The sequence below is a fragment of the Zingiber officinale genome, chromosome 5A, assembly GCF_018446385.1.
Source record: "Zingiber officinale cultivar Zhangliang chromosome 5A, Zo_v1.1, whole genome shotgun sequence".
In the NCBI taxonomy this organism is placed as follows: domain Eukaryota; kingdom Viridiplantae; phylum Streptophyta; class Magnoliopsida; order Zingiberales; family Zingiberaceae; genus Zingiber; species Zingiber officinale.
In genome coordinates, this window is record NC_055994.1 from 125,662,353 (window position 1) to 125,676,197 (window position 13,845).

At 35.8% G+C, this 13,845-nt stretch overlaps 3 protein-coding genes across 3 annotated transcripts; 2 read left to right on the forward strand and 1 right to left on the reverse strand.

The window, feature by feature from the left end:
* The first annotated feature begins 4,922 nt into the window (after positions 1-4,922).
* LOC121981621 (chlorophyll a-b binding protein CP26, chloroplastic-like) lies at positions 4,923-6,530 on the forward strand. Its single transcript, XM_042534226.1, has 6 exons — positions 4,923-5,186; positions 5,322-5,406; positions 5,489-5,539; positions 5,635-5,755; positions 5,953-6,087; positions 6,166-6,530. The coding sequence occupies exons 1-6, from the start codon at positions 4,973-4,975 to the stop codon at positions 6,424-6,426; spliced, it is 867 nt and encodes a 288-aa protein (XP_042390160.1). The 5' UTR covers positions 4,923-4,972; the 3' UTR covers positions 6,427-6,530.
* Positions 6,531-7,036: 506 nt separating this feature from the next.
* Positions 7,037-8,220, reverse strand: LOC121981622. The gene has a single exon (XM_042534227.1). The coding sequence runs from the start codon at positions 8,035-8,037 to the stop codon at positions 7,276-7,278; it is 762 nt and encodes a 253-aa protein (XP_042390161.1). The 5' UTR covers positions 8,038-8,220; the 3' UTR covers positions 7,037-7,275.
* A 180-nt stretch (positions 8,221-8,400) lies between these two features.
* On the forward strand, positions 8,401-13,071 carry LOC121981623 (multiple organellar RNA editing factor 1, mitochondrial-like). Its single transcript, XM_042534228.1, has 5 exons — positions 8,401-8,832; positions 10,682-10,779; positions 10,863-10,928; positions 11,101-11,837; positions 12,871-13,071. Exons 1-5 carry the CDS (start codon positions 8,444-8,446, stop codon positions 12,880-12,882), a joined length of 1,302 nt encoding a protein of 433 aa, XP_042390162.1. The 5' UTR covers positions 8,401-8,443; the 3' UTR covers positions 12,883-13,071.
* Positions 13,072-13,845: the final 774 nt, after the last annotated feature.

Consider the following 13,845-nt stretch of genomic DNA (forward strand, 5'->3'; position numbering starts at 1 on the left):
ACAGGCATGTCGGCGGGATGCCCGGATGTCTAGCAAAGCGGTAAGTTAAGGTAAGTCACTGGAGGAGAGTGACTTGGTGAGGGCGCGTTTCCCGTTTGAGGGAATAGTAGGCGTTGATCCAACTTAGATCCATTTTGGAAATCTAAGTTGAGATCTTAACTAGATTCTGGTCTCGAGGAGACAAAATCTAATTACTACTCTACTTGTTATATATTGTGCTAACTTTGTTTTTCAGGGAAGTATAATTTTTATTTGCCTCGAACTAACTTTTTCTTGCAGGAAAATGACTTGCTGGAAAAGGTGGTCCGGGCGCCCGAAATGCCCAAGGCTTATCTGCTCGCCAGCTTAGAGCGCGTTGATTGATTGGCCGATGTCATGGTCTAGGTGCCCGGAAGGGATCCAGGCACCCAAAACTACTTATATAAGTAGCCTTCCACCAGGAGTACAGGACACAAGTTTCTTCTGCAATTGCTTTCTTGTGCACTGCTCCAAAGAAGTTCCTACGACTACACGACGCGACTCCGGTGGCCGAGTGACACTGCTCTGATGACAAAGCAACGCAACTCCGGTGACAGAGTGGCGCAACTCCAACAACTGAAAGCACAGTCTTCCAGATCTCTGAGAAGTTGTCGGTATACTTGTTTATTTCTGCTCTTAAATTATAGATATGTTGTATTCCTCTTGTAAAGATCTACGAATTGTTAGTGGATTGCCCAACGAAATCACTCGACGAGTGCAGGCCTTGGAGTAGGAGTTAACAAAGGCTCTGAACCAAGTAAAACTTGATTTGTTCGCATTATTTTCATTTTTCTCTTCCACTGCGCACTTTACTTCTGTTTCGATTTTCGACGATCGCTATTCACCCCTCCCTCTAGCGCTCTTTCCGATCCAATAGATGCAATTAGAGCTCTCTATGTCCATTAGTAGGTTTTAGTCAAAATCTACTAATGTATCTAAAGAGCTCTAATTGCACTCATTTTAGTTTTTATGAATTTCTGAGATTGCAAGAAGTTCCAATATAATATCTATTATTTATTTCGATTACTCAGAAGTGTTAAAATGTAATAAAAAAGAATTGACAAAAACCTCTACATTGAACATGATATAAGGCCCAATGTAGGCATGATATGAAATAGAGTATATAGGGTATAGAGTATAGGTTTAGGTTCAATTTAACTGATCTAAGTCAACTAATTAATTTAATTCAACTAATATAATAATTAGATTAATTAAATATAATTAATTAGATTATTTAGATTAGTTAGTTTAATTCAGTTAATTAAATTAGTTAGGTTAATTCTTTTAATTAGATAGGTTAAACTGCTAACTTTAATTTGGTTAATTTGAATAATTGAATTAGATTAATTAGGTTAATTATATTAGTTATGTTAAGTTGGTTAATTAGATTAATTATATTAGCTATGTTAAGTTCGTTAATTAAATTAATTATATTGAATTAATTAGTTTAATTAGGCTAGTTAAAGTAATTACATGGATTAGATTAGTTAGTCTAATTCGATTAATTAGATTAAATAAACTGAATTATTTGGATTAGTTAGCTTTATTTGGATAATTAAAATTATTAAATTAATTAGATTAGTTAGATTATTTAGATTAATTAAATTGAATTACTTAGAATAGTTAGATTAATTAGGATACTTTGGTTAATTAGATTAGTTAGATTATTTAATTATATTAATTAAATTGAATTAACTCCTTAATATCAGAATTCCATTACTGATAATATGAATTATATGAAGCTTAATGTGGAGATTTTTTTTGTCAATTATTTCTTATTATATTTTAATACCTTCTAGAAGTCCAAATAAATAATGGATAACATATTTGAACTCCTTGCAACATCAAAAATCCACAGAAACTGAAATGGATTCAATCGGAGCTCTCTAGATCCATAAGTGAATTTTAGTCGAAATCCACTTATAAACTTAAAAAACTCCGATTGCATCCATTTCAATTCCTATGGATTTCTAATGTTGGAAGGAGTTCAAATATACTATCCATTATTTATTTTAACTTCTAAAAAAATTTTAAAATATAATAAAAAATAATCAATAAAAATCTCCATATGTTAGGCCTGATATGATTCCGTATTAAGCTTACGTTGGGTCTGATATGATTCATATCAGGTCTATGCATCGAGATTTTTTGTCGATTCTTCCTGATTAAATTTTAAGACCTTCTAGAAACTAAAACATGATGATGCTCAACAATTTTTTTTTTTAAAAAACTCAAATGTCAGTAACAATTCAATTAGTATTTACCACCTACATGATGTGATTTTAGATCTAACTAAAGATATAATTCACACAAACTATATCTCCAATCACAAAAAATCCTTTGTATAGAAATTAGACATACATGTCAGCACCTTTACAAAGTAGAAAAATTTTCCCACTTGCATCACACAATTATAGACATTATCTTCCTTTTGCTGTTGAATTCCAACAGATTGAGAATCTTTAACTCTCTATGATCAAAATAAAATATCAAGTCACGAAGATCTTCATAAAAAAAAAAAACTTGTTGATTAAAACATGTAAACTGAATTGTTACCTCTCAATAAGATATTCAGAAGATGAATATTTCTCCCTAATGAATATACTAGATTGAGTCCTCTTACAAAACTCAAAGCCCAATTCCTTGGCAGCAACAAGAAATGCAACTTCATCTGGTGATTCTGCTTTATAAGTAAAGGCACCAGTTTTCTCATCTGGTTCAGGAATTATACTGTGACACAATGTAAGGATCATAAAGAATAGAAGAATGGTATCAGTTGTGGGTTCCTTACCCCAATTTCCATGTATAAAGTCTGTCATCTTCAAAACTAAAACCATAAATCACAGGTTTTTTGGATTATCACTTTTGAAATTTATCAGGTTCACATTAAGCGTGATATGAATCATGTGCCTGATATGATTCATATCAGGCCCAACGTATGCATATTTTTGTTGATTTTTTTATTATCTTTTAACACCTTCTAGAAGTCAAAATAAATAATGGATAACATATTTGAACTCCTTGCAATATCAGAATCAACAGAAGTTCAAATATGCTATACATTATTTATTTTGACTTCTAAAAAGTGTTAAAATATAATAAGAAACAATTAGCAAAAAAAACCTCCACATTGGGCTTGATATGAATCATATCAGGCCCAACGTGGGCCTAATATGATTCATATCAAGCCCACTCATGAGGATTTTGCCAATTCATCATTATTACAATTTCATATCTTCGTAGAAGTCAAAATAAATAATGGATCAGTTTCTATCGATTTCTGGAGTTGTAAAGAGTTCATATATGTTATCTATTGGTTATTTCAATATCTATATCTTACTATTTTATTAAAAATCTTCCCCCTTTACTAACTAATTTTGGTGAAGCCTAAAATACATTTACATTAATGTCCTTTTTTCTATTTACACTAAAAATAATTCCAAGGTTTATTAGTAATTCCACAAGCGAAATAATCAATGATCTAGAGTTCGAGACTCAGCTATAACGTATTATTATGAATTTTTCTCATCATTAATTTTTTCTGGTTGTTTTATATAAAAAATATAGTTCTCTTTAGTCTCATATCTTAGAATTGACAACACTATGATCAAAGAAGCTTTTATAAATATTTTAGGCCGACGATGTTAAAAAATATATTTTTCTTAGTTTTTTTTACTAAGACAAGTATAATATTAAATTAAAATAATTTTTGACATAAGGAAACCTGTTACAGTAGTTTGTTGCTGGGATTCTCTAGCGAGCGTCACTATTGTATGAGTCTGACGAATCTTACCAAAATAATTAATTCTTAGTTTATAAGGGTGACACTAGAAAATCTAAACAATTCGGATTTTCAAAGACCCAATAATTAATTCTTAGTTTATAAGGATGACACTAGAAAATCTAAACAATTCAGATTTTCAAAGACCCAAATAATTTTTATATTATTATATTACACACGCAACGCGTGTGCTCGATCACACTAGTATATATTAAAATGTTATCAAAAAATCAACTAAACTCTAAAAGTCGTGGGCCTGATATGATTTTGTATATCAGTCTATGTTAGAGCATCCACATCAATTTCTCTATTACTATATCTAAAATTTAGGATAAATGACCTACTTTATTAAATTTAGACAATCACTTTTCTATTTTTATTATTATATTTATAGAATAAGTGGAAGGAGAGAGATTGAAAAGATTGAGTGGAAGGAGAAAGATTAAAAAAATATTATTTTATTTTTAGAGTAGTGGTTTCACTCCCTAAATTTAGAAAATTACTATTAATCAAATCTAAATTTAGGGAATAGATAGGGTAGCTGATATAAAATTTTTTTAACTACTCTATCCAAAATTTAAGGTAAAATCTTTAGATAGGGTAGTTGATGTAAATGTTCTTATGCATGCACACATGTAAAAAAAAAAAAAAAAAAAGAGGAAAGAGAAGAGAGAAGAGGAAAAATAAAATTGGTTGCATACATAGAAGAGAGGAAATAGAAGAGAGAGTGAGAAACAATATTGAAAAGAAAAAAAATCAGATTTATCTCAAGGATAAAATAGAAAATATATTTAAAAATGTATAATTTTTTTTTTATATAAAACTACTAAAATAACGTGTACCTTTTGAAAATTTTAAAAACCTACCTGCGCCTTTCGATAAGTTATTGAAAATAAAAGGTTTTCTTTCCATTTTTGCCATTAAAAAATATCTTCCATCCACTAGATAAATCAGAGGTCAGGATTGGCCATTGACAAGATTATCATCCGCCACGTCACCTCAACTAGCCCAACCATATCTAAGCAATAGATTACTATCTATATGAACAACCAATCACAGGCCCAGATCCCAACCAATTGGCCCCACAGCATCCTCCTTTCCCACCATTTAGGATCGCTCGCGCCATCCGTCAACAGCAATAACTGCCATCCGCTGAAGTAGTCGTCCGGCACCATGGCCACCATCGCCGCAACCACCGCTCCCGCTGCCCTCGGGACGTCCGAAATCCTCGGGACGCGGCTCAACGCCACCGTTACACCTCGCGCGGCTCCGTCGCACTCACCTGGCTCTTCCAAGGTCACCGCATTATTCTCCAAGAAGAGTGCTGCTGCCAAGAAGAAGCCTGCGGCTGCTTCTTCGGTGAGTGACGAGCTCGCCAAGTGGTACGGTGAGATGGCTAACTTCCTCTGTTCATCATCCTCTGCTGTTTATTTGCCTCAGCTACTGATGCTTGTTAAGTGTTTGATAGAATGGTACAGTGTGAAATGTATTCAAGTATCTGACTTTTGATTGACGGTGGCAGGTCCGGACAGGAGGATTTTCTTGCCGGAGGGACTCTTGGACCGATCCGATGTTCCTGAGTATCTCACCGGAGAAGTGCCCGGAGAGTATGTTTAGTCGAATCTAACCAAACTAAGGAAATTGTTTTGGGCTTGAACTAAACATATTTGTTTCATCATCTCCTTGCAGCTATGGCTATGATCCTTTTGGGTTGAGCAAGAATCCTGAAAATTTCGCTAAGTATGTGCACCATGTCAAATAATTGAAACTGCTCTTGAGTAAAACACAGCATCTAACCCCTTCCGTTCGTACTTACAATCTCGAACGATGTGCAGATATCAAGCTTATGAGCTCATCCACTCAAGATGGGCTATGCTTGGTGCAGCAGGGTTCATCATCCCTGAGGCTTTCAACAAATATGGTGCAAACTGCGGTCCTGAAGCTGTCTGGTTCAAGGCATGCTTCTTTAACAACCTTAATAACTCATGGCTCATTTACTTACTCATTAATTGATTCTTTCATCACAATTATGAAAGTGTCTGGAATATTTGGAACATCGAGTTCTAAATCATAACCAACTATATTAGGATTCTTTAATGTTAACATCGAGAAGCTGTACCTAAGTATTTTATGGTCCTTTGGTCTGTTTGCAGACTGGTGCTCTTCTCCTAGATGGAAATACATTGAACTACTTTGGAAAGAACATTCCAATCAATCTTGCTTTGGCTGTCATAGCTGAGGTTGTTCTTGTTGGAGGTGCTGAATATTATAGAATCACCAATGTATTGGTAAGTGAAAAAAGATCTCGATATCAAATCATCAACTCACAAGTGCTTCTAAGATCATGTATCACATTGCTTATATAGGATTTGGAAGATAAACTTCACCCTGGAGGTCCATTTGATCCCCTTGGGCTTGCTAATGACCCAGACCAAGCTGCAATTCTCAAGGTGAAGGAGATCAAGAATGGTCGTCTTGCCATGTTCGCGATGCTTGGTTTCTTCCTGCAGGCCTATGTCACAGGGGAAGGGCCAGTGGAAAACCTCACAAAACATCTGAGCGACCCATTTGGAAACAACTTGCTTACTGTGATCTCTGGAGCAGCTGAAAGAACTCCAACCCTGTAAACCTTATCATCTCTAGGCACTGTAAAATGTCACCTGAGACTGTGTCAAGTTCCTATTTCAGTGAAAATTTTCATGATCTAAATCAAAGTAGGTAATTGATCGCACTATTTCTAGCATAATCATAATGCTCGCGATTGATTAGATACGATATGGTATACATCAAAGGAATGCCAGAAGTCTTCGACTAAAATTCACACATAGTGATACATCAAAGTAGGTACTGAAGAATTTGGAAAAATGAAGCTCAAATGCGACTAGGCATATCTTTGTGATTTAAGGAGAGACTGGCCAATTGGGAATCCAAATCTTTACTCCTGCTCCGAGTATGTGCAGGGGTTGGTTGTTGTTGCAATTGTTGCTGCTGATACAATGTTCGAAGATGAGCCGCCTCTTGTTCTAGCATCTCATGTTGGACTGCAACATACATTTCGAAGTAAACATTTACATGCCGGTGAGAAAGCTAAAACTAAATGCTCACCATGCTTAATAAGTCGTTGGTGAGAGAGATTGTCGAGCCTTTGCCTTAAGGATCTATTTTCTAGATTCAGAATAAGATTCTGCCGATCTAGAAATTCCAGTTCTGCTGAAATTTGCAAGCTTTGTGCCTGTCGAAACGTAGAATAAATTCTTCAGAGATTTTAATTTTCGATACATTCTAGCCAAGATCAATTTTCTTGGTATGAACTCAAGAGGCATGCCTGTAATCCTTGGACAATCATCTCTAGCTCAGCAATGTACTGAAGCTTCCTAATCCTAGAATGGCGAGCGAATTGCCTGCGATGACACAAAGAGGATAAGACATTTAAAGTGAAAGAACAATCAGCTCCTGCGTTATCTAACAACCGAAACTTACTTCTTATCACTCTTTGAATCGTTCTCAAGTCGTTTAGTAGTAGAATCATCCTTCATTTCCGAAGAACAGTTTGCTTCTTGGACTAATTCTTTCTGATCTTCCCTCTTGATATTATGTGCTATTGCATTGTTGTCGTGTTCGCTCGTGTAGTTCGTATATTCCCAGCTCTTTCCATCTCTGAGGTTATTTATTTCATTCAATCCCCAGAGAGAGCTTGAAGTGTAGCCTTTTTGGCTGCCTTCCTCCACATATAGATTGGTTATGTTAGAATGGAAGTTAGATCCACCAAGAATTGGAGAAGAATCACTAAACGAACGACGATGAGCGCTTCTTTTCACCGGAGTCTCTGATTCGTTAAGTAGATCATCAAGCCAAGGAGGTTGCTCGTCGATATGAAAACTCTCCGACAAAGTGTGTCGGTGTCGAGTTTGCTCGCATCTAGAATCTAGACCACTCTTTGGTCTCTCATCGCCCCATGATGAAGATGATGCGGGAAAGGGGCATCTAGGAGGGAAAACTGATTGTTTATCTGTAATATCCGAACTCCTCGAGCTAGAAACTTTGAGGTTTGCCATGAATCTATTTCCATTTTGCAATTCAACAAAATTAAAAATTACACTTGATTTAAAGAAATACAAAGAAAAATTTATCCAAGTTGCGAACAAAAAAACACAACAAAGGTAACTCGATCGATAGAAAACATGTGATACCTTACCAAATCCAATATGGAGTAGATCAAAATCCTTACTAATGATCATGAAAACACCATTTTTGCCTCATTGATGACGGTATAAACTATACTATATCCAATATATATGGCGATAAACATGGTTGATCTCATTTCATTCGGTGTGCTTAACAACCTCACTCGTGGCTAAAGATGGATTGAATACAATTAAGCTCACCTATAATTTAATCACGATTAACGGTGACCACATTGGTTAGAGAGGATAATTCTATTTTTAAATTTAATGAAAAATAGATTAAAATAAAATTAAAATATTTAATTTAATTTATTTTTTATAAAAAAAATAAAAAATGGTTGAGGGTGGAGGCTTTTTCTGCGCCGGTTTTTTTTTTTTTTTTTGTCCTAATTTGTGTTTCCATTTCTATTTATTTTCATTTTCGTTTCCAGTCCAAAACCCTACTGCAAGAGTCGTCTCCATGGCGCTCCACCTACGTCTCCGTCGAGCCGCCGCCATCTCTTCCTCGCTCCTCAAATCCCGCAGCCCATTTCCGGCGATCTCTGCTTTCTCTTCTTCTCCTCTTCGTCTCCATGCCTCTCCCTCTACCTTTGCCTCATCTCCCCTCTTCATGAACTATGCTTTCCCACCCCATGCACGGACTCAATTCCTTTCCTTTTGGTCTTCGCCGTCTCTTTCCAACCGCAGAAGCGATGGGGGAGATGAGAAGTTTGGGCCGGACGAAATCCTCTTCGAGGGCTGCGACTATAATCACTGGCTCATCACCATGGACTTCCCCAAGGACCCTGCTCCCACGCGCGAGGAGATGATTGAAACTTACATACAAACCTTGGCGAAGGTGGTCGGCAGGTACATGGATTCTCTTATCCTTCTTAAGAGGTCTGATGCTCATGTTATATACTGTTTGAAAAAAAAGGAAGAAGATGTTTGGTGTTTGATCAATGAGAAAAACTGGTTGACGGATTGCCAACTTTGGTTGTAATTGCCCTCCACTTTCGTTTCGGCTGTTGCAAACTCATGTACGAATTCCATGTGAAGGTCCATGTCTATTATGCCTGCTCTTAATCTGGTGCTCACAAAACTTGTACTGTAATTTAACAAATAATCACAAGCATCTCTGACTTCCAGCATTATCTGAAATCAATAAAATTTTTCAACAAAATAAAAATAATCTTGGAGCCTGGAGGCATGCTATACAACCACCCAAAGAATGTGCATGTAGGCTGTTTTCAGAAGGTCTATTCCTGAGGGATAACCCATCTCCACCTATTAGCATATTTCGATGAAGTTTGACCATGTTGCTCTATGATTTTGAACAAAATAAAAGCTAAAAATTGGTTCAATAATAATAAAGTTTATTAATTTGAATAAGTACCTGTGAAATTTCTAAGCTGTAATGCATGTGCTTGACAATGTTGTTTCCCCTCTCAGAGTGTCGCAACCGAAGAAACTGCACACGAATACAAGAAATTTAAATTTTGAACAACCACATGAAACAGGCAGAAAGACAATCTACATCATCTTAAAGCATAATGTGGATATAAATCTGTATATTTACAATACATATGATCTCCAAAAGTATACTGACATCCATTGGTAAATAGACACCGCAAATTTTTCCTGAAATTTTTTGCTTTCTACTAATTAGCAAAGCTTATTCTTAGATTGTTGTCTAAACTTAACGTATTTTATCATTCAATATTTAATAAATGATAAAAAAAGTTTTATCTACAATGGCATTTGAACATGAATCGGGCATCAATAAAATTACAGAAAAATAAAAGTGAGCTGAAAGGTGGGTTAGGCATTGCCTTAAGAATAAGAGGTGCTTGCATGCCTAGTATGTCACCATTCCTATCCTAAGGTGTTAGCCAATTGACTGTAACTCCATCCATTAACATGTTTGGATGTTGAATTATTTTTAGACTATACTCGTCTATTCATCCTTGGAAATAAAATGAAGATAACATTATGACAAAAATAATAAAATTATTTGTTTACTGTTTGAATATTCTTATGTGGACATAAGCAAGTAACTTTGGATTGTCATCCTTTAATTTTTGAGCTCAATTATTGATTGGAAAAATTATAGTTATTAGCCTTTCAATTGATTCCTAATAATTTCACAAGTTGCTTATTTCAATGAAATTCTTTATCTGTTCATATTTCTTGAACAGAAACGTTTATTTGTTAAGCTTCAAAAATTAGTTGCAGTATACTTTGTCCTAGTTTTTATTTTGTATCTAACTTCTTTCTCCAGGATTGCAAATTTCATATGTTACTTGTGAGTTAGGATGAAGATTGGTATTATGAATTCACATCGTCTTTGTTGCTTAAGAAATGATAACCACATGATGGATTCAGTTGGAACTCCAGGAGAGCAATTGGTGCTACAAAAGTTTCCAAAAATAGTGTAGGCTTTGTTGTTTGAATTTCATTATTTTTTTTAGTGTGCATCTACTGATTAATTTTCAAAGAGATTTAATGTTTTCAACTAGCGATAGGTTTGCTTCTTTGCGTATGCCATATAGAAACAGGTAAAACTATGCTTGCAACATATTAAACTACCCATATGTTACTCTTCTGTTACACCATTCTTGAAACATCATGTTATTTTGCCAAGTTTCTCTTGTCAATTCCACATTTTAGTTTATTTGATAAGGAAAAACAGGTAACCTGATTAATGACAATTGGTTAGTGTGGAGGAAGCTAAGAAGAGGATGTATGCATTAAGCACCACAATTTATCAAGGATTTCAAGCCGTAATGACTGAGGAAATGTCTGAAAAATTTCATGGTAGTCTTTATCGACTTTCTATTTTTCAATTTCTTTTACCAATTGATTATGAAATATTTATCTCACACAATTTTTTGGCTCAGGTTTGCCTGGTGTTGTCTTTGTTTTGCCTGATTCATACATTGATCCTGTGAATAAGGAATATGGAGGTGTGTTTACTTTAACTCCTTCATATATAGTTGTGCGTTATGAGGGTCCACTTCCAGGCCAGCTTTAGATGAGAATGATCGACCCAACTTCTATAGTTCAATGTCGAATGAAGAGATTTACTTTTAGTTGTATGTTCACTAGATATTTGTTTGACTTGTATAACTATTTCAGGCGACAAGTATGAAAATGGGGTAATTACTCCCAGGCCACCCCCAATTCAATATAACAGGCCAGGGAGACCAAGATATCAAAACAGGACCGACCAGCCAAATTATAACAGCCCTCCTCCCCGCGGAAATAATTCATTTGGGCATCAAGGATTCAGGCAAGGAGATCAGAGGAACTATGCTCCACCACAGACAAACAATCACATGGGTCAAGATGTAAGAGGATATGCGCCTCATGGAGGACAAGACTATGTTTATTCAGGAGATAGGAGAGAGACTGGCCGAGGAGAACAGAGAAACTCTGCACATCAGGGAGATTGGAGAGGTCCAATGCCTCAGTACCAACAAGATTTTAATCAAGGAACTCGTGGAAATTTTACTGAAGACCAAAGGAATTTCTCTCAAGGTCCTGGAGGAGATAATCGGTTTTCTGGTCCTCCTGGCTATAACAGAGAGTACACGCAGGGGATGGGGCCTGGTTATGGTGGTGAATATGGAAGAGGTGGAAATTCAGGTTATAATGGAGAATATAGGCAGCAAGGGCATGGATACGGGGGACCTCGTCAATCTGCTCCTGGGGAAGGGCCAACAGGCGAATATGGAAGGGGTGAAAATTCAGGTTATAACAGAGAATACAAGCAACAAGGGCCTGGCTACGGGGGACCCTACAGGCAAGAGTCAACTCCTGCTCATGGACAAAGTCAGTCTGCTCCTGGAGGAGGACCAACAGGTTCATGGCAGGTAAATAATCTTATTCCTTCTGTTTTTCCAGAATAAAAGACATCATCTACGATCATTTATAGTTCAGATCCTCTGTCCCTATTTCTCTCTGTCCCCGTGTCCCACTGCCGATCAGACAGACCAGATTACATCTCAATGCATCATGGCATCTTTAAGATGTGTGCAGTATCCTCGTGATGTGCAAGACATCCTTGAGATGTAATCTGGCCCGTCCGATCGGCAATGGGACACGGGGACAGAGAGAAATGGGGACAAAGGATCCGAACTGGATCATAGTTCAGATCTTCTGTCCTCATTTCTCTCCAGTTCGGATCCTCTGTCCCCGTGTCTCATTGCCGATCGGACGGGCCAGATTACATCTCAAGGATGCTTTGCACATCATGAGGATACTGCACACATCTTAAAGATGTCATGATGCATTGAGATGTAATCTGGTCCGTCCGATCGGCAGTGGGACACGGGGACAGAGAGAAATTAGTTCAGATCCTCTGTCCCCATTTCTCTCTGTCCCCGTGTTCTACTGCCGATCGGACGGATCAGATTACATCTCAATGCATCATGGCATCTTTAAGATGTGTGCAGTATCCTCGTGATGTGCAAGGCATCCTTGAGATGTAATCTGACCCGTCTAATCGACAATGGGACACGGGGACAGAGAGAAATGGGGATAGAGGATCCGAACTGGATCATTTATATCATGAAATAGCGCTGATTTGCTAGTTGAAACCTTGGAATGAAATGGTCTGAGCATAAACATTCATCACGATGATGATTGTACCTTTTATTTCGGTTTGTTTCGATTAGTAAGTAGGCGCATGCTTCATAGCGGTGGTCTCACTTCAAAATTCGAGTGCTAGATTCTTCTTCTTTTTTTTTTTTCAGTTAACCTGTCTTCTTTTTTTTCCCCAATGGTTGATTTATTTCTTCATTGATGTCTAATTAAGGTCAAAGGATCATAATTTCATATTTGTAACTGATGCAATCATTTTATAGTCCTATTTTTTGTGGTTAACTGAAGGCGTTCTTGAAACAGGGGAGAACATAATATGCCAATGCTGAATCAGTCTGCAGTCTGGTTGGATCTCTCGTTGAAGGATTAATAGTCAGAATATTCTTCATCGTATTAAACGTCAACTTGACCATGTTATTATGCTATTTTTTCTTGAACAAGCCTCTGAACAATAATAGTATACTCTTCTATATTTTTAACTATCTATGGTATTGTGTTAAATAACTATGTTTTTATGCTATCTGTATTTTTTCTTGGCGTAATCGACTTTAATTAAATCTCTCGAGGAAGATAAATGAGTATTTGATTTAAATAGACAAAATATATGGATACCTCCAGCACCCCGTAATCTTAGAAAAATAAGAATTTAAGTTAAATTTAGTTATTAAATATAGTTGAGCGCTTAAATTTGTTTTTTTTATAAATATAATATTTATAAATAATAGCCATTTTCAAGTCAATTCAGGCTTTAAGGGGAAAATATTTGTGACTATCATCAATTAATTTATTATTATTATTATTATTATATATATATATATATATATATAACAGTCAACGTCAATGGATAAAAATTTAACATTTTCTCCTTTTCAAAATATGAGTATATTTTAGCTCCTTTTTTTTTTTCTCATCATTAGTTTTTAAATTAAAATCCTAAATCCTCTTCCCCTCATCAGATCCTAGATTTATTCTCATCATTAGTTTTTAAATTAAAATCCTAAATCCTCTTCCCCTCATCAGATCCTAGATTTAGTCTATTTTCTTTGGCGATCAACTTGCATGGAGTTATGATTTTTCATCCAGCTTGTATTGCTCATCCCTCTCCTCACATTTTTCTACTTGTGTTTCTTAATAGTGCATTCACAAGAGTTACAAACGTATGTTGAATATTTATCTTTTATTCATCGTTATTTGTAAGAATCAATTGTTTAAAAATCACTATGAGATATAATATAATGGTTGATTTTCAAGGAACATGATGTTATTAGTTTTCAAAAA

Bases quoted from the DNA above. Each gene is read 5' to 3' on its own strand.
- LOC121981623 (XM_042534228.1), top strand. From the start codon at position 8,444: ATGGCGCTCCACCTACGTCTCCGTCGAGCCGCCGCCATCTCTTCCTCG. The intron at 10,780-10,862 runs GTAGTCTTTATC...TTTTTGGCTCAG, and splicing joins AATGTCTGAAAAATTTCATG to GTTTGCCTGGTGTTGTCTTT. The intron at 10,929-11,100 runs GTGTGTTTACTT...TAACTATTTCAG, and splicing joins TGTGAATAAGGAATATGGAG to GCGACAAGTATGAAAATGGG.
- LOC121981622 (XM_042534227.1), bottom strand. From the start codon at position 8,037: ATGATCATTAGTAAGGATTTTGATCTACTCCATATTGGATTTGGTAAG.
- LOC121981621 (XM_042534226.1), top strand. From the start codon at position 4,973: ATGGCCACCATCGCCGCAACCACCGCTCCCGCTGCCCTCGGGACGTCC. The intron at 5,407-5,488 runs GTATGTTTAGTC...ATCTCCTTGCAG, and splicing joins ACCGGAGAAGTGCCCGGAGA to CTATGGCTATGATCCTTTTG. The intron at 5,540-5,634 runs GTATGTGCACCA...AACGATGTGCAG, and splicing joins AATCCTGAAAATTTCGCTAA to ATATCAAGCTTATGAGCTCA.